The sequence below is a fragment of the Gymnogyps californianus genome, chromosome 1, assembly GCF_018139145.2.
Source record: "Gymnogyps californianus isolate 813 chromosome 1, ASM1813914v2, whole genome shotgun sequence".
Lineage (NCBI taxonomy): Eukaryota > Metazoa > Chordata > Aves > Accipitriformes > Cathartidae > Gymnogyps > Gymnogyps californianus.
The window spans coordinates 29415428-29443421 of record NC_059471.1 but is presented as its reverse complement, the minus strand read 5'-3'; the positions used below and the strand labels follow the sequence as shown (position 1 = coordinate 29443421).

The following is a 27994-nucleotide window of genomic DNA, read 5'->3' as shown; positions in this document are numbered from 1 at the left end:
GAGCATTTACTATTTTACAAATAAAGAGTATTTCTCCCACTTTCATGAATTTTCTTATTTGGTGGCTGTCCTGGAACAGGGCAGTGCTTCCACACCCACTCTTGTCCCAAAGGCTGTCTCCCCAAAGCAGCTAAACCTGACTCAGATATGGTTCTCTCTTCAAAATCAAAGGGCACTCTGTAGATTCTGACTATAGACATATGGGCCTACTACTGTGCAAGATGTTCAAAGCAGTCAGACATTCTGGCTGTAATCTATCTAGAATAAAAATGATGCTTATCAGGAATGGCCATGAGGTAATTGGGGAACCAAATGCTCCACACCACCATCCGCAATAGTGCCTATCTAAATGTGGCATCATTGGGACGGATATGTGTGCTCACAGGCTGAGGAACCCCTTCCTGCGGTGATGGCCAGAAATGCTGACTTACCTGCTAAAGTGAAGGTGACTCATAACATTTGCACAGAATAAGACATGAAAAAGTTTGATTAGACAATCTGGGATTCTTTTTTAACTCCTCGAACAGCCCTATGGTACTGAGTCATAAGTCCCTGTATACACTGAAACTTCTGCAATTTTGCTCTCAAGCTGCTTCTCAGGACTTATTTGCAGGAATCGTTTTCCACAGAAAGGATGAGTTCAGCCACCCTGCTTCAGGAAACACAAGCTTTTAAAGCAATCTTTTGTCACAGGTTTGAGCTGACAAAAATTGGCAGCTTTAGTGAGGGTCTACCTATTTTTTTGAGACTCGGGTGCTTGTTTTGTACAGTATGAAGCTTTCCATGTAATTGCAGTAAGGGGTAATCTACAAAATGGCTTGACTTCAAGAAAACGGCCCAGCTCCAAAAACTTTCTATTGAAAACTGCATATTAAAATGATGCTAGAGCTTTGTTAGCAGTAGCACTGTTAGGAGCTTTTTGGCCATAGGTTGTATCAGACTTTTTTTTTTGGTAAAATATTCCTTCGTTCCTACTTCTAAGGTACTTTCAATATTAGCAAGCAAAAAACGGTGCTTAATAGTTTAATAGTAGTTTTCTTGTTTGATTTTCTCTTTATATGCTCAGATCATAGAATCACAGAATGGTTTGAGTTGGAAGTGACCTTTAAAGATCATCTAGTTCAACCCCCCTGCCATGGGCAGGGACATCTTCCACTAGATCAGGTTGCTCAGAGCCCCATGCAACCTGACCTTGAAACACTTCCAATGATGGGGCATCCACAACTTCTTTGGGCAACTTGTTTCAGTGTCTCACCACCCTCCTCGTAAAAAAAATTTCTTCTTATGTCCAATCTAAACCTACCCTCTCTCAGTTTAAAACCCTTGCCACTTGTCCTGTCACTACAGGACTTGGTAAAAAGTCTCTCTCTGTCTTTCTTATAAGCCCCCTTTATATATTGAAAGGCTGCACTAAGGTCTCCCCAGAGACTTCTCTTCTCCCGGTTGAACAACCCAAACTCTCTCAGCCTTTCTTCATAGGAGAGACATTCCAGCCCTCTGACCATTTTTGTGGTCCTCCTCTGGACCCGCTCCAACAGGTCCATGTCTTTCCTGTGCTAGGGACCCCAGAGCTGGACACAGTACTCCAGGTGGGGTCTCACCAGAGCTGAGTAGAGAGGGAGACTCGCCTCCCTCGACCTGCTGGCCACACTTCTTTTGACGCAGCTCAGGATACGGCTGGCTTTCTGAGCTGCAAGAGCACATTGCCAGCTCATGTCTAATTTTTCATCCACCAGTATCCCCAAGACCTTCTCGGCAGGGCTGCTCTCAATCCATTCATCCCGCAGCCTGTATTGATATGGAGGATTGCCCTGACCCAGGTGCAGGACCTTGCACTTGGCCTTGTTGAACTTCATGAGGTTTCAGATGGCTGAAAGCATTTTGTCAACCTAACAATATCCACTGTAGGCCCTTGTGTAGTAAAGGTGAGAAAATTAAAAAAAAAAAATAGCTAAAAGACAAAGGTTGTTGTAAGAAAATGTTCCTTGATATTCCCTGGACGTGTTCTTAATTGTACACTTTAGATGAAAGAAAAGGAAATACTTCAAAGCTTTCACATAGTTCATGCATTATGTAAAGGAAATTTATTTACCTTTCAAGCAGGTTCCATAGGTGATTTTAAGGCATTTTCCAAATAGAAAATGTATTTATTGATGATACTCCGTGATTTTTCAGTATCACAGAGGGAAGGAAGTTTTAGGGGGAAAAAAAAAAGTTCCGAAGTCCTGAGGCCTAGAAAAATACAAGAATAATGAGCTTAGAATTAGTGGTCAGAAAGTTCCACCAAAAAGACAGTGAATTAAATTACAGAGGTTTTTTACAGCAAGTCGGGAGCCCAAAATGTGAGTAATACTATAGCAGGATCAATGAGGACAAAGGAAACAGCAATAAGACTGCATACAATGCCAGAACTGCTTATGGGGCAAAATGTATGAGCCAGGAGTTCTCATTTGCAGCCCACACACTGACACAGCATCACTTTTTTTGTTCTCACATGTTCACAGTCAGTTACAAAGCCAACAGCACTTGCATGGCAGCTAAAAATGAGTGTATTTCTTCTTGATAAGGTGCTACACAGTGATACTGCCGTGCATATTTTTTAAAGCTAATCTTTTTCTCCATAACTTTGACCTACAGCGGATTCAAGCTGTGTTTCTGATAGGTCCTCATTTTCTGAATGCCCGCATAAAACAAAACTAATGAAATATAGAAGAAAACTGTCATAATGAGCACGTAGGGCTTATTAATAGAAATGTGATAGGCAGTACTATTCATTGTGTGACTGGTAAATACCTGGAGCAAAATAAGGAGCAATGTCTAAATTTGAGGATGCATTTTTATAACGAGTTTTGTATTTTTAAGCAAGATGGACAAGCAATTTTTCCACAGAACATTTTGGTGCTCTGTGAAGTTTGCCTTTCTATATAAAGAGCTCATCTATATTTGTTTCCCACATGCTTCCAAGAATGATGTAGCATCTGAAATTAAAAATATTTTTCAGTAACTATCTTATGAAGGCTATCACTGCTGACAAAACAGAAGGAGAGAATTTTAAGCATGCATTTTTGCAGTTGCATAGAAGTGCAAGTTTTGAAGAAATTGTAAATCCTGTGTACTGTAAAGCTGGAAAACATTTAGTTTACAAACAGGCAGAGAAGAAAAGCATGGGAGAGAATAAAACACTGCCACGTTCGATGGGTATTGAAAGGCAGCTCTACTTGTTGCCAAGTGGTTTTACCTTTTTTATGTGGTTATCTTTTGTGTATAAGTTCTTTGGGTTTGCATGGGTGCTTGAGGAAGAGGCCTCAGAAGCCGAAATCTGGCTCACTGACAACAGAGCAGTTTTAAATTTAAGCACTGAATCAGTCAAAGTGCAGTTTCGCTCCCACACTAGTCCCCCTCTTGCAGAGTGAGAGCAACTGGAATCAGATTATTTAATGGCTCAAAGGGGCACGTGTTGAATAGTTTGGGCCTAAAATTTAATCACCATAAAATAGTTTCTTTATTAAAGGCCTGTTCTTGGGATTGATAATATTACTCTTATTATTGTTGAGCATTTTATAAAAGGACTGTTTTTCTTGGTATCCGCAAAGAGGCTGACCTGTTTATTGTCCTGTTCCTAGTTAGTGGCCCCAATGCTTGCCAGTTGTAGCTGAAAGGTATGCGAGATGTCACTATGTTGCCAGATCATGTAATGATCATAATTTTGCAGAAAAGTTACAATTACCCCAAAACGGAACTGCTGTGCTTTTTGGCCAAGGGATTTCCTCCCCTCTTGTAACAGAAGTAACAACTTTGCAGACCGGAGTATCTAAACACAGGGCTGACAGCAGAGCTGGAGACCCTCCAGCTCCCTCCTGTCGGGGCCACTCTCTCACCTGCGGGTCGGGATTCTCTCCTGCTTGTCTGAACTGTCACACAAGATGTGATTACCTACTTTTTAAAACAAATTTAGTTTGTAAAACTCGGAAGAATCTCACCCTGATATACCAAAATAAATAAATTTTTAAAATCAATCCCAAAACCAACCAACGAACAAAACAGAAGATGGAGCCAGAGAGCAGCTTTTGAAGCACATTGCCAGAGAAGATGGGGAATTCAGGTTGCTCCAAGTCCTAAGCTTCAAACAAGACTGCAGATGAGGAATTGAAGAAAGTCCTTCAAGATTCTGGTGCGGTACGAGGGCATGGAAAGTGGCTCCACTGTGTGTGAATACATCGGTTCAAACCACCACTGCTTCTTCCCAGAGGTCTTCTGTCGTCATCCTGTACATGAATACGTGAGCCACTATTATTGCTCATAGGCAGGCAGCCCAATTATGCTGTATCCAAATCAAAGGAGTGAAAGTCAACCTGCATCAAGAAAATACAGGCCAAAACTAACAGCGGGAAGAGTGTTTCATTTACCATGGTGGCATGCCAAAATGCAGAGTAAGAGAAATGACGCTAAGAAACAAAGATGAGGTAATATTAATATGATGTAAAGTAAGCTGCATTTTTCAGCTTGTTTTTCAGTCCATGTTACTGACAGATATACTCTTCCAAGAAAGTTCAAATAATCCAAGCATACTATACTAGTAACCACGCTTTCTACCAATTCAGAATTTATGTTAACAAGAAAAAGAATCTTTAGATGAAGTCATCATATAAATTTCCTTCCATGTAATTTTTGTGATTACCTGCAAAAAGTACATACCAGAGGAGCATCATATAATTTTTAACCCTATAATTTTTTTTTAATATAGAAAGAGAACTGAATAAGCTTGCTTTTCTTGGCTTGAAATTCAGTTTCTAAGTCTTCTTGCTTTCGGTCCTAGCAATATTTTTAATCCATGCAATTTGACCTGAAAGCTATGACAGAAAGTGAAAAAAAAAAAGTATTTGTAAGATTTATTTTGTTGATTTTTTCAATTATATGGAGAAACACTTTTCTAAACCACCCTAATTTTGCTTCTGTAGGTACTTATTAAACTTGAAGTCTACAACAATTCTAACTTGAAGTCTTTTTGTCCATTAGTTTTTGTCATTATGGGAAAATTGTTTTTTAAAAGGTTTTGATTGAACTGTGTGTGACAATGGTAGATCTGGGAGAACACTCAGATCTTGTTGGTAATTTCAGTGTCTTTTCCACTACTACAACAATATTCTTTTAGCCTGCCAGGTGCAATGCAGGAGGGAGCTCCAGGTTCCCACCTCATTTTGAAATCTTTCTATTTCCTCTCTGCTTCCCTTCCTCCTCTCCCCAGTTTTCCGTGCATTACTTTTTATTCCCTCAGTGATAGCAAAACTGCTTTTGTGTGCAATAATTTCCCAACCATATTTCCCCATCTTATAAGGAAGAGTAGAGCATTGACCCCAAGATTGGACACCTGGTAAAGTGATGTACTAGACCTCAGGACACCTTTCTATTACTCAAGTGCCTTCCTGGTCTTGCGGAGGAAGTAACCAGTACAGATAAGCTTTAAAACATGCCCTTAAGATTTTTATCTTGACTGGCCGCTGGACCCTCTCTTGCATTGTGTTGTCTTCCCCCCCTCCCCCCCCCCCAAAGGGTAACTTATTTCCAAAGATCAAACCTTTATATAAAGCATATATTTGATTTCAGCATATTAATATTTGGCTTTGGTCCAAAATGCATGCCCACCTTTCAGTGTTTCCATCCAAACAGTGTCTTAAACCTTGACGGAGTAGTGTTGGACCTGAAACTGTTTAAGGATATAGGAGAGACAAGGTTAATAGGGAAATGTTATATGTCTCAACAGTCAATTGAAGAAAATCCAGCTAATTTGGGGGATATGCAGGACCTACTTCCAGTCCTGTGAACCAAGTCTTTGCCTATCAAGATACTCATTTTCTCCATTACTTGCTTCCTTAAAGGCCTGTTTGGCAAAAAGTATTCTGGGTCTCCCAAGAGCCTGCAGTCTGTTGCCTCCAGCATACTTAGCCCCTGTTTATCTGTCAGCAATGCACAGTGCCCAGTCTTGAATGCAAACGACTACAAAGACAGCAGACCTTGCCAGACTTCAGTTTTAAAAGACATTTTTAGATACACGTCCATTCTGAAAACTACCAAGTATATCGACATCTTCAAAGAATATCTCACACGTATCATCAACTAGCGAGACAAGCATTTCTATCTGTAGGTCTAGCCTAGGACCACAGGATCATCCATAGCGGTAAGAGGATTGGCCTTTGCCTCTTTAGTAGTAGTTCCCTTCTAAGAATCGTGAGAAAAAGATGTTATCTAGTGCAGTCACACATCCTCTGGGAAATAGTTTGAGCCTGCAAATTCATTTCCTATAAGCCATTATACAGCCATTGGCTGTTGCTGACCAGACCTTTCCCTCCACAGTACACTTGTGAACCTCCAATAGTTTAGTCAAGTAAAGCTTAAATGTCTTGCTGTGGTCCTGCAGATACTGCTTGTTTGTTTAGCATAACACAGATTACTACACATTGTGAAAATTTAGTTTCTGCTCCAAATAATTTACTGTATCTTTCCCCTGTTGCCTGTATCTACTACGTAGGCAACTTAAGTGCCGAGTGGGCAATCAGGATTTGTTCTGTTGCTGACGCTGCTGTATGTTACTCCCAGAGAAAAAGTAAACTCCTGATCTTTGAGTTTTTCATACCTGAACTCTTACAGGTCTCTTCAGTTTTTCTGCTGATGGGCAGGAGCACTGAATTTTTTCATGGAGAACTGCTGCTCGTTGGCTTAGTGTGGGCAAATTTAAAGTTACAGCTGAAGTAACGCTTTCCAGTCTGCTGACAACTTCTGCGATGTAGGACAACAGTTCAGACATTGACCATGATTTTCCAGAATCTTTTGAGACAGATTATGAAAGTTTGGCGTATACCTCAGGAGGAAGTGCTTTTTCACTGGCTTTCGCACAGAGCTTCGGGTAAGTTATCTGACCTTCTTGGACCTCAATGAATCCGTCACGAAAAGTGAGCGAAAGGTAGCATCTTACTGAAAATTAGCTGCTGGAAGTCTGTTGCATTTCCCTTAGGAATAAGCTCTCCAACGGTGAATTTCTATTGCCGTCGTGGAAGCAGCCCCACCGCGCTGCAAACCTGCTGCCAACCCCTGCCTGCCGCAAGGCTTGCACTGACCATTACCTCTGTCCCGGCTGGCCCCGCGGTTTATTTTACCCGTTTTCAACACCAAATACTGAAATTCACATAGAAATTGTTCAATTATGTAAACGTTGTGTGATGCAGGAAATGCTACAGAAAGTTTAATACAACGAGGTCCTGCTGTCTAACGTAGCAGCAGAAATCCCGTCTTTACCTCACGTGCTGGCCTTCAGCCCCAAGATAAACTCAGATAGGGGAAAGTAACGTAAGCAGAGGGAAGCGATCGCCCCGTTTAATCTTTGCTCCCCTTGCTTTCGCAAAAGGGTTCACAGCAATGTGACTGCGGGGCGGTCAGCAAAGCAGCCTAACCGTGCCAACAGAGAAGCGCTAGGCACTTGTCAGAAGCGGGACACGTTTACTTGGCTGCCCCCTGAGGCGTACCTGCGCCCGGCCCGGACAGCCCGCGCCCCTGGGAGGGCGGCCATTGAAGGAGATGTGTGTTTAAACCACCGCTTGTCCAAAGATTTGCCTTCGCAAAGGCGCAGCGCAGCATCCCCTCACTGCGAGATGGCGGCGGGCGGCCGCCATTTTCCCCCCCTCAGACCGCCGCGCCCCGCCCCGCCCGGCCCGGCCCGGCCCAGCCCGGCTCGGGGGCGGTGCCGCCGCCGCCGCCGCCGCCGCCGCGTTGGTTCCTGCTTCCCAGGGAGCCCGCGGCGGCGCCCGGCTCCGGCAAGTCCCTCCTCCGCCTCGGCAGTGCGGGCCGCCTCCCCCGGCCGCAGCCTCCTCCGGCCGCAGCGGCGGTGCCCGCCGGCCCCGCGGCGCCCATGGCGGCGGAGCCTCAGCCGAAGGCGCTGACTCGCAAGCCCCTCCTGCTCAACAAAGTGGAGGGCTCGCAGGAGGTGGTGAATATGGCAGCGATAGTGCCCAAGGAGGACGGGGTCATCAGCGTCTCCGAGGACAGGTACCGGGGAGCGGGCATCCACAGGTCCTGCGGGGCCGTGGCGGTGGTCTGTCACCTCCCCACCATCACTCGTCGGTGATGGCGATGGTGGTGGACCACCACCGGAGGGTCCTGCGGTGGTGGTCCACCACCATCGCCATCACCGACGAGTGATGGTGGTGACAGACCACCACCATCACTGATCTGCCTGTAGACTCCACCACCGGAGTCCAGGCAAGCATCAGGGTCGCAGTGGTCCAGCATGGGGACATCGCTTTAGGCAGCCACTTCTGGTTCTGGAGGGGAAGGAGCTTGGGGCAAGGGTCTCTAGCGTGGTGTCCATCTCCTCCTCCGCCGTGCGGGTCAGGGCAGTGAGTGGGCTGGGGCGCTGCTGAAGCTTGCAGGACTTGAGTGACTTTTCTTAATGTGGGCAAAATGGGATGTGAGATCACCTTCATCACAAGGATTGCTGGGGAGGCTGTGGAGATCTTTGACCTTGCCTAAAGAATGCGGTGGCAATGGCTAGAAGAGTAGTTTTGGTTCTCATTTCTCCTCTCCAAACGTTTCTTGGTAATTGTTTAAAAATACCATGTATCAGTGATAAGATTTTGGAGTTAAATCCCGTGTCATAAAGCTGCCAAAGAGGAGAATGTTTTCAGGCTGTTTAGCTGGGCTGTGCATGGTCTGAGGCTGCCCAGAGGCAGCTTTGTCTCTTCTGAAAGAGCTCAAACTTAATTCAGCCCTGCAGCTGGAGCTTCAAAACTCCATCCTGAAGGTGCCTGCCTTTAAAGTAGGAGCTTATTTTTCTTGCAGAGTCCATAAATAATTATTTTTAGGCAGAGTTTCTTTGCAACTCGGGTGCATGGTGTGTAACGTGTGTCCCTAGGCTGAAAGACAAACGTTGACCAGTGTGTGAATGTGTTTTGATTCTCAAGGGGTTTTTTGGTGGACTGTTTCTCTTGGATGCCTGTTATCCTGTCAAGTGTCTGCTTTTATGTCACTGTTAGCTTTCCTTAAAACTGTCAGTATTTCTTTCATCTTGTCTTTGTTCTCACTGTGAGTTAGTTTTCAGCTAGTTGTCAAATATGTGCAAATTTAAGATCATTTAGGTTCATCTAAGCTGTGCTCTCCAAGTGAACTCTCATGCCTCATGGCAAGAGGAACTGAGCTACTTAAAACAAGTACACTGTAAAAGGGACTTTAAGCAGAGTTTTACATTGCTACATTGCTGCGATTTTATTTTCTTTACATTCTTTACATATTTTACATTATGTGAAGCTGAATAAAGCTTGAGTGTGTTTCGGCTCACTGTAGCTTGCTAGGCTAGCTCAGCCAATTCTTTTTATCTGTAAGAAAGTATTCCTGAAATTCATTTGCTCTTGTATATGTCTGTCTCACAATCTCTGCCTCTCTCCCCACCTTAGAAAAAATAAGTAGCTTCTGCTGTTTTAGCAGGTATGAATTGTTGAGAATAGGTTGATGCTCCAAGTTGGTATTTCTCTATAGAGAAAGAAATTGGTGAGAGATCTTTGTTTCACTAATAATCGAGATGTCAGGTTCAAGAAACAAGTGGTGAAGCAGAAACCAGGTGTTTCCCACTAAGAAACTCCTAGTTCATGAGCACCACCCGCTCCCTTCCCATCCCAGAGCAACCCTGTCATGTAGGTCACTTAGGTCCTGCTTACTGATGAAACTGGGTAAAGAAATCTGTTGTTAGATGTGCTGATAGATATCCAAAGCTTTGCTGGTGATACAGGATAGCTCTACGGACATTAAAATACTGTAGTAAGTCTGGAGGTTCCCAGGTTATTTTCTGTTTAAAGGCACTAACCACTAATTTGCTTGCTTGTGGGGCTGGTTTGCGGTGTCTGAGATGCTATAAGCTATGATTGCGCTTTTTATTTCTTTAGGCATGAAGATGTTGATTGATGGCTTTTTCTTTCATTTTCCATCTGCATTAGCATTTTTATTGTAATTAAAAGGTTCAGCATCTAAACTTACTTGGAAGGAATAGCAGGTTGGGAGTCAGACTTGGAGGTTTCAGGATACTTGGGGTGGAAGCAGAGTTTATCAGACTTTCAATACCTGTGGCTTATGATTAGGCTTGTGCAGATCCTTATGGTACTTTTTCCTGTTTGGACCTGCCTTCTAGTGCTAGTGTTGACATGGTTGTTTAATGGCCTTGGAATGTGGATGGCTTTTAGAGATTCCTGGAAACTGTGAAGGACAGTTATGGAGATGTTATCTGTTTCTTGTTAGTCAAATAAGTGAGTTTTGGCTGAGTTTACCATCCTGTGATATGTACTGCTCGTACGAGAAAAATGTTCTGAAACTTTTGCAGAGAACTTCAGCTGGAATGGCTTGCTATCTCCAGCACTTGCTTCAGGCTGGGGAGGATGGTCATCTGGAGATGAAGAGGAGGAGGGAATTCTCCGTCGGTTCGCTGGCTAATGGCTGAACATATCATTGTTGAAGTTGCTAGTAGTCTTAACTTACACAACAACTAGGTACCTCTTTAAATGTTTTCTTTAGTGCATGATGTGGCTCTATACGCATAAACCCTTCAAAGCAGGAGCTCGGTCTCTAGTCTCTATTTTGTATGGCACAAGTGGTTTTATCTGATTTTAAAGACACAGAAGTGGTTTCAGCTGTAGCTTGCAGCCATAGTCATGCATTATATAGCCGTGAATCATTGTATTTGTAGCACATACATGCACATATTTTAAGAAATAAAATGAAAACTAAGTAATAATAGAGAATGTGGTTATTCCTTATAAAGAATGGCATGGAGGGGGAAAGACGGAATCTTGGGGGGGGGGTACATATTAACTAGATTATCTAAACTTTACAGAACCTGCAAGGTCAGAGTTTCTTTTCAGTGTCCATCACCTGTATGGTCTACATATTTTCCCTTCCAAATCTTAGTCAGTCATGTTAGTTGAATGATGTGCATTGTGTCTTAATCTTAGTTGTTTTGTCTGATTCCTTACTAGGGCAAAATAGACTGAGCCTGTATCTCTTTACAGTACAGCTGGGGTGCATTAGGAGGGATAAGATGTAATTTTATTTTATGTTTTTCTTCTAAGGTAAAGGCATGCACCTGTCTAGGCAGGTGAGAGTTAAAGGAGTGGCAGCATTTGTTATCCAAGAATGTATAAATCTGATGCAGGAGGGCTATAAGAAAGAAATTATTAGCTTTCATCCATGCTTTTTCACCTGCCAGCAAATGGGTGGAATTAAGAGACACATATATCCAAACATGTAGAGTCTTGAGTGATCCATAGCGTTGAATGCCCTAGGTGCTACACATGAGGCTAAAGTGGGATTTTCCTAACGTGCACAGCTGGCCCTGAGTTGTCATCAGCTTCCTGTGTGTTAAAAGCATGTGCTGCCACTTCAAAATTGCTGAGTGTCCTTGTCTTTTGTTGCCTTCAGAGGGAGATGTGGGTATTGGGCATGTCTGAAAAGTAGGTCACTAGCATGTCAAGTTCAGACATATCTAACTCCGTGCTCCAGAAAAGATTTAATGTCATTAATCTTACCTGAGCATAGGGATATGGTGGGAGAAGAGCACTGACTCAGCCAGCTTTCAGTGCAAGCAGTTCTGCTTGGTGTTGGCACACTTCTGTGTTTCTCAGGAGCCTACCTGAGTGCTAATTCAGCTGGGTGTCTGATGTGCTGATCGTGTGTCACCATGCAAGACTGGCAGGAGGGGGCTAGGTGTCATCATGGTAAACCTGCACTTTGCCACTAGCCATTTTTTTTTCCACTAGCAATACTGTAGCTGAGGAAATCTTAGACATGTGCTGGTGTAGGCAACTTTCCTGATAATTATGAACTCTGGTCTGTGCCCTCTTTTGAGTGGGAGTTCTGTGCTCACTTCCATGCTACAGACCTTAGAAATGTAGGTGTTGCAGTCAAGAACTGCTCTCCTTAAAGTACTCATGGGAGGTAAAAGCTTTTGTAGTGAACTGAAAATTGTCAAAATCCTTTCTTTTTAAAAAATGGGCATTCTAGTCTCCTAGAAGGTGACAAAACCTAGGAGAAAAATTTTTATGCCATTGGAAATTTTTTTTTTTTTTTTTTAAATAAGGGAACAGAGACCTTTGTCTTCTCCACTACCTTGTATTATCTTAAGTTCCTTTTGAACTGAGATGTCTCAGCTTCTTTGTATGGATCACTGTATAAATAGTAAGCCCAGACTGTTTGTCATGTACATTCATATTAGTGTCTTCATCTCACATAGAGAAAACTGCAGAGCTTGTAATGCTAGGTTTGGCTTACAGTTTGAGGTTTTTAAATGCAGACGTGCACTTAAGCTGTTGTCCAAGACTTGTCTTCTGGGTATGCTAACTAGCAGCTTTTTAGGGGGTACAAAAAATGAATGATCGCCTTGTATAGATGAAATCTCGACTCTGCTAAACTGATGGTGAACTAGGAATAGGAATGTGCATATGTGACAAGAAATGTAGGGGCTGTATTTGGCGTCCTGCTGACGTGCCTTCTAGCATGGAGAAGTGTGATCTTTCCACCCTTAAACATATCGAAACCAATCTTTGCTCCTTGTGGTTTTCTTGTCCAGATCCAGGGCATAAAGCATATAGCATTATAGTTCACGCCTGTGAAATACCTCTAATGGAAAAGTTGGACTCTTCACTTGGTGCTGCATCCAGGCAGGACATGAGGAACTGCAGACCCTCAGTAAACTCTCTGGGTTTCCTTTCTCCTGTGGCGGAGTGGTAGAAAGCAATTGCTTTGCCCAGCAGTACGGTTGCAATACAGGTCTGTAATTCTCATCTAAGCACAAGGTGATGTCACCAACAGCCGCTCTGCTTTGTGTGTGGCTGTTGGTTTGCAGCAGAAGTGCAGGTATTATTTCGATGCTATCTGTTTGTGTATGTTTATTGGTCTAAGCCTGTAGGTTTCACACCCAGGTTATTGCAGCATGAGCAGTAGTTCAAGCAGTGCAGAAGGTGTGAATGCTCTTCACAGGTGTAAAAAGACTTGTTCCTGCCTGGAGGTTGTTTAAATTTTGATAAAAACATCAGTCACCAATAAAATTGTTGAGAGGAAATGAAGGAACTCTATGTTAACAGTGCAAAGGTTCGTAAGAGACCTGTTGCTGTAGATGCAGCTTGTTTGCTCTGGATTTTTTTAAACTAATTGGATGTGTTGCAACTTGATGACTGTGTTTGGAATAAAGCTCAGGGTGGAGGTTAGTGCTGGCTGTTTGAGTGAAAGAAGTGGATGCTGGCAAGGGGTTTAAGAGAAGACAGGAGGTCCAAAAGCTTTTGGAATCAGAAATTGTTGCAGATGGTGAAAAGGAACTGTTCCTGATTTGACTAACATGTATCCTGTTGAGATGCCAAAATCCTGGGACTAGCACATAAAATGTTTTACTGAGTACTTGTTGGGGATGATAAACTCTACTTAATAACTTGTGGGAGACCTTGCAATGTATTTTTTTTAACCCTCTGGCACTTTGTGCCACCAGGAGATGACTTGTTGAAGTTTGCCAGAGCTTGTATATCCCTTGCCTTATGAAACTCTACTTAGTGTCAACTAAAGATTTAAAGCACAAGCATTTAGCCTTGTCTTTCTGATTTGAGCTATCCTGCAACTGCTAGATCATGTAGGTCAATGCATAAATTGGTGCAACTCCTGCAGTTGTGTTAAGTTCATGTCTTAACTGCAAGGTGGCAGCTGCAAAAATGTGATATGACGTGGCTTGGACCACGACTTGTACGGACCCAGTTTCAGCAGCGCAATTAGGCATCAAAATAGAGCGGAACATTAGGTGCTTGAGCATTTAGAGTCAGAGATGTAGTGGTTTTTACTCACCTCTCTGTTTTAGAGATTATTCTTTATAGAAAAGGTGTAGATCCATGTATCTTACCTTACAAGCTTTATTTGGAATAAGAAGAGCTACTTAATACACCTTCTGTTTGTCTTATGGTAACCTCTTTTTCTGCCAGTTGCTGAACAGCGCTCTTGAGTTGCACCAAGTTTTGGGATGGTGCATCCGCCTCCCATATTAACTAGTTCTCGTCTTTCTTCTTGTCTTCCCTGACCCCATCTTAATTTCACTGGCATCTGCTTACACAGAGGCTGGATCTCTCATCAGCATGTCTCGTATCTGTCAGGCTTGGTGACCTTTCCCTGCAGTCTCTCCAGTTCTGCAGCTGAACAACGCTCCTTGCCGAGAGGGGACTGCACAATGCCACCTCTGTGTGTGCCCTGCGGCCCCTGGAAGAAAAACAAATGCTGGTTATGGAGTATGTGCAGTACAGAGCCAGCATATAACTAAAAATGCGCCGTTGGTTTTTCTCCTAAAGCTGAAGATGGCTAGAGGCAGCAGTGATGCTGCAGCATTAAACGGCTGCAATACCTTAAAATAAAGAAATTGCAACAGTTTTGAAGCTACCAGGCTAGTTCAGTAAGGCTGGCCTTTCATTGAGGGTCGCTTAGTGGACTGAAGGTCTCAAATAGCATGTGAAGTTGTAGCACAACAGAAATATGTCAGTAGCTTTTTTGACCTACCTTATAGGATTTTGATTTCTGAGGCAGACTCTTTTTTCTTTCCCTCTCTCCAGCTGCACTGGTTCTTGCATGATATCTGTTCACAGTGATCTGTGCACAGGTTTCCCAGCAACATCTTTCAGCTATGTGATAATACATGCAAGAGAACTGCTCGAAAGTGGCACAAGTTTTGTAAAATATTGTTTGTAACAGGCTTAAGAGAAGTCAGAATATGCTTGGAGGCTCAGAGAACAAATGGGAAGGAGAGAATGGGAGGGTGTAATGCAGGCACGCGTGTGCTCCTGTGATCGGGAGCTCTAAAAGCTTCGTAAATGATGCGCAATGCCCTAAGGAGAGCAACCTGTGCATCACTGTGTTCTGTGCCCCGTAACCTCTCAGATGTTGGAAGGCCATTTGCATAAAAGCACCCCAGAAGCTGTGTTTAATTGCCTTGCCCGTGGTGCTTCTGTCACACCCCTGTCAAATATGAGCGGTTTTATATAAAACTTTGCCAGTATCTGCATATATTTGCCCAGGGATTTGATGAGAATTGCAGTAGTCCCTAGCGTAGTCTGTTGCAAAGACAGGAGCAAGAAAAACCACAGCTGTGTGCCTTCTGCATATGGTGTGAGGGAGTGATGGATGCAGCCGTGGTGCTGCAGGATGCGGCAGGCTGGGATGGGGCACCGTGGGAGGGGACAGGAGCAGCGGCCGTGGGGTGCTGAGAATAGCCACACACAGTGGGACGCATCCTGTTCAGCAGAGCCTTGTCCTGCATGGGTTGTTTTAGGCAAGAGAAAATAAAACTTCCTCCTTTATACTTTTGTGAGGTGAAGTACAAAACGCAGTAAATAGGAAAACTATAAAACAAACATCTGCAGAGGAATGGCAAGTGCCCCAGCAATCAGATTGGGCGAGTGGCTGGAGCAAGCCTGGAGAAGGAAAAGGACAATTTCGTGAAAGTAGAAGCAGGAGAGGGCAAGTTTAACAGGCAGCCCTCCAGGGAGGGAGCTTTAAATAATCACGAAACCATATGCGTCTCTCAGGGTTCTTCATATGTCACAGTCTGCATGCCTGATGTCTTGAAACTGTGCACAAATAATGGTCAAAATGGATATTGGGCTAGCAGAAAGCAGGTAATAAATTTTGCAAATTAGACTGTGCTGAAATTTTAGATGGACAAAGTACAGCCTTCATCCTCATGAGAGGGAGAACAGTTGTGGAGGCTGGGTTAAAAAAAGTGATGTTTTAATTTTTCTCTTAGTCAGGCTGCAGGAAATAGTGTTGTGTAACTAACCTTGGCCAGACTTTGAACATATGGGCTTTGCTTGTCATACCATGTGTATTCACCACTTAAATTAAGTTTTTCAGGGAACTCTTAAGGTTTTGAGCACTGAATCAAAGGCGATGCCAAAGCACAGTTCTGGGTAGAAGAGCACTGCTGTTCTGCTGCCAAGTTTACTGAGAAGTTTGATCTAACGTTGTCTTTTGTTCTCTAAATCCTGTACTGTTCCCTCTTACTGTGAGGTAAAAAATCGATGTTCTTAGCAGGTTTTTGCAATAACGGTAGTCATTGATCAGCCCCAGAAGGCAATGCTTTTGACCTTTACAAGTCTGTAATCATGGTTTCCTTAGGAATTGAGTTCCGCAGAAAGAAATCTGAGAAAAGGCTGTCCTAATGTGAATTGGCCTATTTTGCCACCAGGGTGAATTATCTGGATTAGAATTATCTGGATTCAGGTGATAGAGCAAATACAGTGCCCTGTCTTGAAGGGATATGGAGAGAAGATCCTTGCCTGTGTTCAGAACATGACAGATAATGAGATTTTGCACCTCCAGCAGTACATGCAAATTTGATAAATTCACCTTTGGCTTTAAATTCACTTATAATAGCAAATAAAGGCTTAATTGTATTCTTAAGCAGGTGGTGCATCTGCCTTGTGGAGTACTTTAGGGTCTTAAAGTAAACAGCTTTTTGTTTTTTTAAAGCTCTAGTAAGGTCTAATCATAAGTTGGTGCTAAAACTTTTACTTTAGCTCAAAAAGTAATAAGGTATAGCGAAAACATAATTACATTTATGGAAGCTAATGCATGCTAGAGGATGGGAGATGAGAGAGGGTTTTGTTGTTGGTTCAGAGCAGTGGTATATATCCTCCTGGTGCAATGGTTTCAAGATTTAGATATAAGGGTACCAACAGTCTCCACCTTCCACACGGTTTAGCTTATCTGTGGCTTGGAATAAAAAACACATAGGCAGTGACTGAAAGAGGAAATCCAGTAGGTTTATTGTGATGCAAGATAAGACGAAGCAAGAGAGCACTGAAAATTAGTCTGTTCTGATGCTTTCCTTCTTGTTGCTGTTTAGCCTTTCTGAAGCAGTAGAGCAAAGCTTATCTTATAGATGTCTCCTCTGATTTGGGTGCTTCTCCGAGAACATCTACACTGAGGTTTCCTTGCCGATGTCAGCTGACACTGCAAGATCAAGTGTTGAACTCAATATTCTGTAAGGTGTATGCCTACATGCATGTTTCTAGGCCAGTGTATTACACAAAGATCCAGAAGGGGTTGCCTTTTCATTTAATACAATTGCCCCTTATCTCAGAAAACCATGTAAAGTAATCCCTTTTAAGAGACGGGTCCTTATTAAGTATTTTTCCCCCTTTATGTGTGTTGGAAACTTCAGGAATCTGTGCTGTGAAACTGGAAACGATGGCTTACATTTTATTTGTAACTAGTTTGCACTCATTTTGCTTATGTGCTGAATTATCCTTGCTTTACATATTTTCTTCTTGATCCTTAGTGTTATTAAGCTGTATCTTCTTATTCCCCTACTCCATCCCTGTTTTCCCATTTGATACAGAGAAATTCTGTCCCCCCTCTCAGCTCTGTGTTTTGCTAGAGCAAATGTGGGCTATGGAGTCATCCAACGAGTGGTTCAAATTGACATTGTGAAGGCCTCGTGTTTTGCAGCACCATGTGCATGGCATAGAATGAAGGTAGAATTTCTAAGGAGATGCTTTCTGCTTTGATGATAAGGACATAGCCTGTGGTCCAGCTTAGCTTCTACTGCATGCAGGGTTGACTAAAGAAAGCTGCAGCATGCTGGTGGCAGGGAAGATCCTCTACACGGTGTCTTGGCTGGACTTATGAATCATGCCTTTGCTTCACTGTCCATTTCAGCAACTCCACCAGCAATAAGCTGGTGTCAAAGGCTGATTGCACTTCTGCAATTACTGGAAGTCCAGTAGCAGAGCTCATGCCTGTGCTGTTCTCCAACATCAGGCATACAGCCCTTGTGCCTGCTCTTGTCCTGTTGGTCCAATTGCTTCAAATTCCTGTGGCACAGGAGTCCTTGGTCGGGCAGCAGCCTCAGTGTAGCCTGCTTTCTGCCAGCCAGGAGCTTGAGGGGAGGTGAAAGGGCCTTTGCTGAAGAGCCCTGCATTTGGCTTCTAGAGATGAATGATCTCTATGCTTTTAATATGCCATGGTAACAGCTTTCTTTGGCATAGGCAGAAGCAGATACTGATAAAAACTAGAGATCGAAGTAGGGCAGTGCGGTAGTGCTAACATGGGGAAGAGAGGACTAAAGCTGGCTCAACATTAATTGTGCTGAGGGAGGCAGGAGAGAAGATAATGTATCTGTCAAGTCAAAACTGACACCTTTGGCTTTATTGTGCCCTAGGCTTGGACTAAAGTTATTTAATGACTGGAATTAAGAAGTTGATACTTTTTGCTGCAGTGAAATGATATATTTTATTCTGTTCCACTGAGCCTTATTTTATGTCCCATTCAGTCAGAATAACTATAATTAAGCTCCAAAAGTGCATGTCAGGTCTACTAGAGCCTTGCCTGGGCCGTTCTGTGTGCTGCCTTAGCAGCTGAGGCTTTTAGTGCTGTCGGATGAGCAAAAGCCTGTTTGATAGTACCTCACATTTTCTAGGTTGTGTTGCATCTGAATTCAGGACTAATAGAGTTTTTGAGGCTGCATGAGCTGCCATTGCTGGCTAAGAGTGGACATATGCTGGATTTCTTCAGGCAGGAGAAAGCAGGGGAAGCAGCTAGCTTAAGAGTATGAACTGCAATGGGTGGCAGACCACTGTACTTGGCACAGTGTGTTACATAGCAGGGGTTGGTTACACAATGTATAGGCACTAATCCATTTCCGAAGAAGAGTGCAGTCTCTTCGCTTCAGGAAATGAATCAGACTTCATAAACAAATCTCCTCTTGCTAACTTCTGCAACTGCCAGTAAATGAGTGGGAATAGATGAATCCATCATCATGCTTTCAAAATATCAACTGGTAAACGATCCTGCCGGACTTCCAGCAGGGAGATCAGCTCAGACCCATACGAACACCTGCTGAACTTTCAAGTTCACGTTCTGATTCCTGTTGTTGCTAGGTTTCTTTGTAGCCAAAAAGCAAAAGCACATAAAATTTTGGAGAGCTTGCTGCAGTGCTTGGAGTCCTGTGGCAGCTTGAGCTGCGAAGCACTGGCAGTTGAGGAGGCCTATTGAGTGTGATGGGGAGAGACATGCTCTCAGCCCTGCTGCAGGCAGGGTTTCTGCAGGCTGCACAGCTGCGGATGTTGCTCTGGGGGACATCTGAGACCTCTGTTTGGCACCTCATCATCCCCTTTGTACGCTCTTTATGGTTGCTACTGTGGCTGGGGAGCACATGACCAGCAGGAAGGTAGGAAATGCCACAGTAGCTTGTACCACTAATTCAGTTCCAAAGTGTTGGTTTTGGAGTGGAAGATTAAAAGCAAAGGTAGGGTTTTTTGTTAAACAAGAAATGCTATAAATGCTGGTGGTCATGGTCCTTAGGTTACCAGCAGTTAAGTTTCCTCAAATACTGTGGCTAACCGATATTAGATACCAGAGAAAGCAGTAGGGAAAGGGAGTTATGAATGTACTGATTGTTTAGAAAAAAATTACATACTGTAGTGCCTGAAAATGCATGAACTTTATCTGAATTCTGAAAGCTCCTCTGTGATTTAGGATGCTTGTGCTCCTTCTGTCCCTCCTCCCCAGTAGGTTCTTTGGTAGATAAGAGAGAAGCTTGGTGAGGATTTCCTTAATAAATTTTCATTAACAGGAAACCAAGCCAAGAAGTCTCCATCCCCAACTAGTTTCACCCACAGCATCCTTTTGGTCACAGCTTATATTCATCCTTCTAAAAACCCGATGACTTAAAAACTCTCTTCTGAGGCATCAGGAATGAACGTCGTTGTCTGCTTTTTATGAGGTGTGAACATGTCTGAATGAATGGCCCAAGGACTGCAGATGTTGAGGTCACCAGCAGGAAGCTTGGATAAACCAAACAAATGGCTTGGTCTGCCTTGGTCAGTGTCTCCCGTGGTCTTTCCTTTGCTCTAAAACTAAGCTTGTGTTCACATGCACTTTTTGACATGAACAGACATTTTTACATGGTTTAAAGCACCAGATTCTTTTAGAAACAAGTGTAATTGTTATTCAGCTCTTAATCACAAAAAGTGGACTATTAACTATAGTTATATAGTTAATATATATAACTTTTGTTATATATATAAAATATATATAACTTGTTTTGTTTGTATACAAAACAAGTGTTTTGTATACAAAGTGATATGGGAGAAGTAGATAAATAACTATTTTGAAAAAAATTCTGGATGTGGGAAAAGCAAATGACATGGGTAATTGCTTAGCGATCTGTGTTCGAGTGCTTTGCATGTGGATTAAAAAGTGCAAACGGTGGCTTCAAAAAGCAGTGTGTGTGCATGCATTGACACCTCAGACTCAATGGTATTTTTCCAGAAATAAATGATACTGCCTGTGTTTGCAAGCAGGCTCCTAATTTGCAAGGCAGCTGTTGTGATACTCTGAAGCATTATCCTGGCAATGGTCATCTTTTTGGTTTGAGTTTGATTTCCCTTTATTGCTGTGTATGATGACTTTAAGCCAGAAATTGCTGTTTATTCAGTTGCTGGCCAATGCCTTTACACTGACCTCAGGCTAATAAAAATGAAGGAGGGAAAGAGGGAAAATATGGACCACCTTGAGATATTATTGCGATGTACAATGTAACAAGAAAGGAGAGCTCTTGTGAGCAGAGACAGCAAACCCCTCGTTGTTCCGACTTTCCAATTCTTCTAAACAAGCCCAGTATTGCACAGGGTGGTGTATGTAGGGCAGACTTCAGTGGGATCAATATTGTTTCCTCTTTTCAATGACTGCATGAACCAGCTGGGAGAAACGGGCAGCTGAACCCAGGGCCAGTTGCTATGATGACTGTATTTCTAATAAATTAAATAGCGCGAGGGTATGTTTTCAAGCACGGGGATCTGGCTGGCTGTACCATATGGTTGTTGGTACTGGGCACTGTTCTTGCCATGAGCCAATTTGCAGAGCATCAAAGAGTCCCCAGACAGGGTTTGGGAGTCAGATTGGACCAGGGACCGATCCCAGTACACAGCTTGGATGCAGCTGCTGGTTTCTATGCCAGGTGGCCTCTCTGCCAGAGACTGGTCCCAGGCCTGTGTCATTTATTAATCTAGGTGTGCTTCACATCTCCGGGGCACTCAGATCATGTGGCTGTCCCTGCTGATGGGGTGTCGGATTGCCTACGGGAAATTGGTTCTGTGATTTAAAAAAAACCAACAACAAACTCGCTGCTGGTTTAAACAAGACACAGCCCTTAAAACTGCTCTGACTGTAAACATTTCTTCTGGTTTAAGATCTGTAACAATAAGTTTAAAAAGCCTGAATTTGGGACCAAAAATAGTTTGAGATTCTTAAGACTAACTTCAACCAGATGTCCGGGGGAGGACAGGTCTCCCGGGGCCACAACGCTGAGCAGAAGTGCATGCACTGCCAAATTCCTGCATGTGACATCGGCCAGTGACCTGAGGGGCCGCAGCCAGGGCTGGAACCCAGCTGGAGCACTGAGGTGGCACTCGTGACCTCTGTGGCCAAGTCCTCCAGTCAGATCCCTGCGTTTGCTTGCTGCACCACCGGAGGCCCAAGCATTGGACCTGTAACCTGTGCGAGTACATCTCCTCACGTTCCTCAACAGCCATCAAGATAATTTGTCTCCGCGAGCCTTTGCTTCTGACACCCAGGGAAGTATCTTTGATTGGTTTGAGCACAGTATTGCTTCATCATGTCCTGTAGGTCTGGGAGATGGGACATGAATGCTTCTTTACATGCCAGCTTGTTCTCTGTTTACACTGTCCTGGGGTGGTATCCTTCCAGTGGGCTTGGTGCTGCTGCAGCTGCACTGAAGCTGTTCCATGGGCTGCCAGTAGAAGAGCCCAGGCTTCAGTTCTGCTAAGTGTGACAGTCCCTCCACTGTTTCAGGCCAAGTGAAAGCTTTGGTCCTGTATTTTTGAAGTCATAGAACAGTGCTAAGCTGTAGTACTGACCAATTTTGAAATACAAGCCACTAATCATCTACCCCTTTGAAACACATATACAGTTGGGTGTTATGTGCTGAAGAGAGAATTCTTCATCGGGGTGACCCAAATCTAGAGCAAAGCTTGGAGCAGATCAAGGCAGTCCAGAGACCCTCTGCAGAGAGGCTTTACCTAGGCTTAACATCTCTGAAAAGACCTTCAGTCATAAAAATGACATTTCTGCTCCTGTCAGTCCCTAAAATACGTGGAATAAGTTGGGCATACAGTTGCCACAGACCTTACTCCAAGCATTGTTTTCCACCCATACATCTTTTCATGTAACCAAGACTTAAATAAGATCTTTGGTGTTGCTGCCAAATGACTATAGAAAACTCTAATACGATATGTAACTTGTATTAAAACTTCAAGGTGGACAGAAGATAAAAAACTTTCATTTCCTAGTAAAACTGGTGATGCCACAAAGGAACCAAGAAGAGGAAGTGTGCTACTTCAACAGCTTATGGGCTTCTCTACCTGAGAAAAGCTTAGGAAACTTCAGGTACAATAATTAAATTAATCTTCAAAGCACGTTTGCAATAGAAAACACTGTACAGCTAGAGATGCTTGTTCTGTAACTATTGCATAGGTCTTTCTGCCTTGTCCAGTTTACCTGCCACTGATAATGTAACAGAAGTTACATATGTTGTTGGGGCAAAGGCTTGTGGAGAGCCTGAAAGTCTCTCTTTCATAGTCTTACATAGTTTATTTTTGTACAAGCTGTTTCCATTTGGGTATCTGGTTAAGGATTCACACAATATTTATTTCAGTGTTTTGGTTTGGGTTTTTTTTTTCTTCTTCTTTACCCACTGATGTGGGGACACTGATGTGTCTCCCGTTAGGAAGAAGTAGTAATTTGCTCTTGCTGCAATATATAAACAAACACTAAAATGATCACGGTTGGTTTGATCCTGCTCCAGTGTCATTTGAGAGTTTTGCTGCTGACCTCATTGTGAGCAGGATCAGACGAGCGCTTCAGAAATGCAGCTGATATTTGCATTACTGGAGGAGTGCATCTACAGCTGCTGCGGTAGGCAGAAGGATGATAGGCGTCCCTTAGCTGTCACTGCCACAGTAATTGGGACGGGGCAGTGGTGGAGTCAGAAAATACGTGTTGAATGTAGCATTGTTGTTCTGACACTCTTTGGCGTGGTGCTGCCCCGTGGCACTTGCGTTCTCCTGCTCGTGAGCTTGGTCCAAGCTGCTAAGCTGGGTTTTGTGTCTTGGAGCCAGGCTTTCCAGTGGCGAGGAGTGTTGGACTTTCCTCATCTTTCATGGTACGTTATTGTTCCCTCCTGGATCGTGAGGGAATTTATATATTCTAGTTTGGGTTTCTTACGTGGAGTGTCTTGTTGTAGAAGCCTTTTGTGTTTACTCCTTTTCTATGAAAAGTTTCTTGTTTAGTTTTTAATATCACTTTAACTGTTCTCAGGATGGTTGGCCTGAAATTATCCTCTGGTACAGGTCCTTTGATACTGAGGAAATTGTGTCAGAGTATTTTAGCCCAGCCCTAAGATATTACAAGATTATGATTGCCTTTTTAAGGTCCAAGATCAGAGGATCAAGGAAGCAACAAAATTTCCTTAGATTCATATGTACCTTGAATACCCAAGACGCAAGGGTTTTACAACAGTCTTTATAGTATTTTTCTACAAAGTCTGCTGCTTTTGCTGTACCACAAGGTTACACTTTCTTACTCTGGACACAAATAGAAATTCTGCTTGGCCTCCATTGCATAAAATCTTGTGGAAACAACAATTTTAACCAGATACTAAGAGAGAGGAGCAGATTTGGAGTCAAATAAATTATGAACAGTTATCAATTATGCAGAAGTAATATAAAAATAAACAGAACAAGATGTCTAACTTGGCTCCCCTTCGTCCTGTGTAACTAAATTGATATTGTTTCCTGAAATCACGGATCACGGACACTGGTGTTGCCATTTGGCAATCTGTTATGGTTATGTATTATCTGAAAACATTAGGCAATTGGGGAAAAAAATTCAGTTGCTGAAGCTGGAAGTTGAAATGGAAAGTTTCTTTGTAGAGGGAGAGAATGGGGAGAATCTGTGATTATCCATCCTGCCTTGCAAAGAAGTTTCATTCTTGTTCAGTTGGTCTTGATGCTATGTAAAAATGGAACTGCTACATCTTTGATAAGTTTGTATAGTGGTGAGTTGCTGTTGTAAGAACTTAGCAGGTACAGGTGACTCCTGAGTTTCCTGGGGAGAAAATGACCAGGCTAATGTCCATCCTACCAGGGGACCTAGCATCAGCTGTTTGTTTAATTATATTTTTCCCTCCAGACTCATGTTTGAGATGAGATTCTGGGGAGGGTCATATCAATCCCCGCATGCTCAGGAGATGTTATGGCCTGCCTTGTCCTCCTAGTTGAGTCCTTTTACAGCTAAGCTGTTATGGAGTAAAAATGGGTGTCATGAGGCAAGAGTTTGGGATCCAGGTGCTTACGCAGTCCAAGATAGGATTGCAGGACGGTGTCCAGGGCTGAGGAGGAAGTAGGATTTCACACATCTTTTTGGCATTTTGTGTTGGTTGGCTTGAACTGCCATGTTTAATAAAAGTCCCATTTTTCAGTACATACCTCTTTAGTGGGAGCAGTACTCCCAGACCTGTGCACTTACCTTAGACCTGCTGGTGTTTGGTATCACTGTCCTTAAGTTCTCTTGTGGAGCTGGGTCATGGCGCTGCTTTCTCTACCTGTCCAGGATTGATTTAGAAGCATCTCAAACACATGGTTTTTATTTTTGACTTATATTCATATTTTGTAAATATTTCCTGAACAGGACCAAGTTTGATTCTGTGTGTTTATTTATTTATTATTAAATCTAGGCTGCTTTGAACAGAAAAATGTTTTATTCTTGAGACCCAGTAGTAACTTGACTCAAGTTGGGGAAGAAATGGGAGTAGGAACTTGCTAAGAGCCAGTGCTGAGACTTGAAACTTTCCACAAGCACTGCAGAGGAAGCCAACTGAAGTGGAGCTTTTTCTCTCCCTGACGAAATATACAGTGAAAACATTTTCTTTCAAGTACAAATTTTGCGGTATGCAGTTGGGAAGAGATCACTTGCAATTGAATTCAGATAGTCTGTGTTGGTCATGACTTCCTTTTTCAAACTATTGTTTATTTTCCTCTATGCTTATTTTGCAGTGATAGATAATGAACCTTTGTTTGTCTTAAATGCCAAAAAAAAATCCTGTCTGTTAAAAGAAAACTGATACAGCCTAATGGATTTAGTGTCCCAACTAGCAGAGCAAGAACTTCATATCTGTGAGGTACTGAGGTAAGTGCAAGTGCACTATCTGGAGAAGCCTTAATGTGGGAAATACTTCCCCTGTTACATATTTGGAGGTTACATGCAGGGAAATGCTCAGTTGTCAAGTGCAGCTGGAAGGGTTTTCATTAACATGTCTGTCACCAGCAGACTGCTTCATAAATGCAAAGTGTAGAGCTGGACTTCTCCCTTCCTTCTGGTGACCCCATGCACAAAGCCGCCTTGATACCACAGTAATTGGGGTGCAGAGAGAGTCTTGGGGTTTGAAGCGTTTGTCTTCAGTTGCCTCCATTTCAATAGATCTATTATTACCAAAACACTATGCTGTTTCAGTTTTCTTGTCTGGGGGTTACTGAACCAGATGCTCGCCGCCATCCTTAGCGCAGGTTTTGTATCGTTTGTACTTTATAACCTGTTCCCTACTGCTTATTCTTCCCATTCATGTTTTATCTCTAACACAACTCCTCTCAACTCGCTCTCTCCTTTCCTCACCTTCCTGTTTATTAATTCTTTCAGTGACCCCCTCTTATCAATTTGGAAGTCAAAAAAGGCAGGCTGTCTCCTTCCTGCATGAATTCAGAGCAGCCGCACATCCTTGCTAATGCTGAATGCTGTTAAATAGCAATATCCAGCAGTCATCTGATATGAAAGTGAAATGGGGCAGCTTGGAGTGGGAAAAACACTGGCACTAGAAATCTGGTAAAAAAACATCTTGTACGTTGGTGATGTGAAAGGCGTTTGGCGTGTTTAGCTGTTTTTATCTGCCAGATGTTGCCTTCTGAAAACCTGAAGTACCCACTGTATCCTTCTGTGTTCCAGCAGCTCCTTTCCCAGCAGCAGTCCATAGTAATTCCCAGTTTATTATTGGATTTTTTTAACCTGTTTAAATATTATTAAAATGCATTCAATTGTTTTGAGTAACTGAGAGGGAGTGAATGTGTGATGCCTCTCAGGCAACGGGGAGTGGGCTGGGATGCTACAAGCAGTAGAGAAATGCAAATGAAATGGGAAGAGATTCTTTTCTTTGCAGAGAGGTGGAGGGAATGGCAGTATTTGCCTTTGCCTCACTGCTTCAAAGCCACGATTGACTTGGTGAGGAAGGGGACAACAGCTGCTTGAGCAGGTATGTGGGCTACCTCTGCAGTTGCTTGGAGGTGCACAAATGCTGAAGGCTTGCTACTGCCAAGGAGAGGTGACCTTGGTAGTCTGGTACCTGCTGGTTAATGGGTTTTTCTGAAAACAGGAGGACTGAGATGCAGAGGGAGTATCTGAGTCTTTCCCACACACACATACGCATCTGAAGCTTATATTCTTGCCAATAGCGTGAGTATTTTTAAAAGGCCAAGTCTAGCAGGACTTGTAAATCACTGTCAGATCTTGCTGAACCAAAGTGCTGGAGCCAAAACTCTGGGGAGAGAAATAGCGTGGTTGCAATGTGCATAAAAATGAAGGGTGCCAGAGGAGCAGACAGTGTGGGATGACTGGGAGAACTGATGGGAGTACAGAAAAATGTCTCTAAGCTTTTAAGTGCATGGTTTGGAAGTAGGCTACTGGACTGTCGTCTTTGGTTCCTATGTCTTAAGTGGGGGTTACTGGTTGACCACTGGGAAAGCTAGGATGTAGATCTTCAGCGTTCAGTGGCTTCTAATTAGCATGTAGCTGCCATACCATGAGCTTTTGTTTCCTGCTACAGAAATATTGTCCTTTCCAAAATTGATCAAACAAAACTATTAAATGCTCTGGCCAAAAAAAAAAAAAAAAAAGTGAGTGGGAAAAGCAAAGACAAACCTTGATCTTTCAGACTTATGTGAGTGAAGCAAGTAGTTTAAACGTGTAGTGCCAGGGGGGAAAAGATGCATTTGTGAAATGATCTCGTTGTTGCATTTCTAAGAGCCTTTGTTAGCTTGCATTTATTTCTGCTGAGCAGTGCAGATGGTGAAAATTTGTGTGTATTTCCAAAGCAATCCATTTGTTCACTGCCGTGTGCAAGGTCATAACTGTTTTGGGTCTTTCTTATAAACTTGCTGTTCCTGTTTATTGGTATTATTTACAGCAAGCTGTCCAGCTGATCTGTTTTAGGGGCCAGATCCTGTCCGCAGGACAGCTCTGTCTAATCTCTTCTCCCCCCTCTCCTCCAACTGGAATAAAAACTGATTATAAAAACTATTACCTGACACTGGCCTCTGAGTAAATTATTAAAATACTGCCCTCCACGTGCACTGCCTCCCTCCAGATGCTCAGAAGTTGGGACATCTCTGAATTAAGTAAACTGCTTAACCTGCTGCAGATTGTTAATGATTTACATTTCTTGATAACTGCTCACAAATTGCGTATATCCCTCCGAAGCTCACTGTGTGTGTTTGATAAGACGACACAATTCACTTGTATTAGATATGACATGTGGAAGAGACTCACTGGGCTGTCAGGTCATTCCACCTGGATGTTTTCAGCGTGTCTCAGATACCAGAACAGGAGAGTGGGAGGAGGAACTGCTTGACACAGCAGAACACACATGGATTTTGAAACCAAGAGTGGGTTTTAGTTTGTGGGAAGTGTATGTCATGGCTTGAGGTAACTGGATGTATGTCTCAGCCTTTTTGCATAGTAGCTTAACTGTCTGCAAGGAAAGCTGTTCCTCCCCTCCCTGCCCTCTGTGTAAGAAGCAATCCTGTCTGACCTGCGAATAGCTGAGCCAGAATTACAAACGTGATTTAATTTTTCAGGCAATGCTGAGCCTGCA

The 27994-nt window shown here is 43.1% G+C and overlaps 1 protein-coding gene across 1 annotated transcript in view; it reads left to right on the top strand.

Moving 5' to 3' along the window:
• Positions 1-7881: 7881 nt before the first annotated feature.
• WDFY2 (WD repeat and FYVE domain containing 2) overlaps positions 7882-27994 on the top strand; it is a 67668-nt gene continuing 47555 nt past the window's right edge. Inside the window, exon 1 of the mRNA XM_050904246.1 lies at positions 7882-8037. Within this exon, the coding sequence (XP_050760203.1) occupies positions 7901-8037 (137 nt within the window). The 5' untranslated portion in view covers positions 7882-7900. The remainder of the gene's footprint in view (positions 8038-27994) is intronic.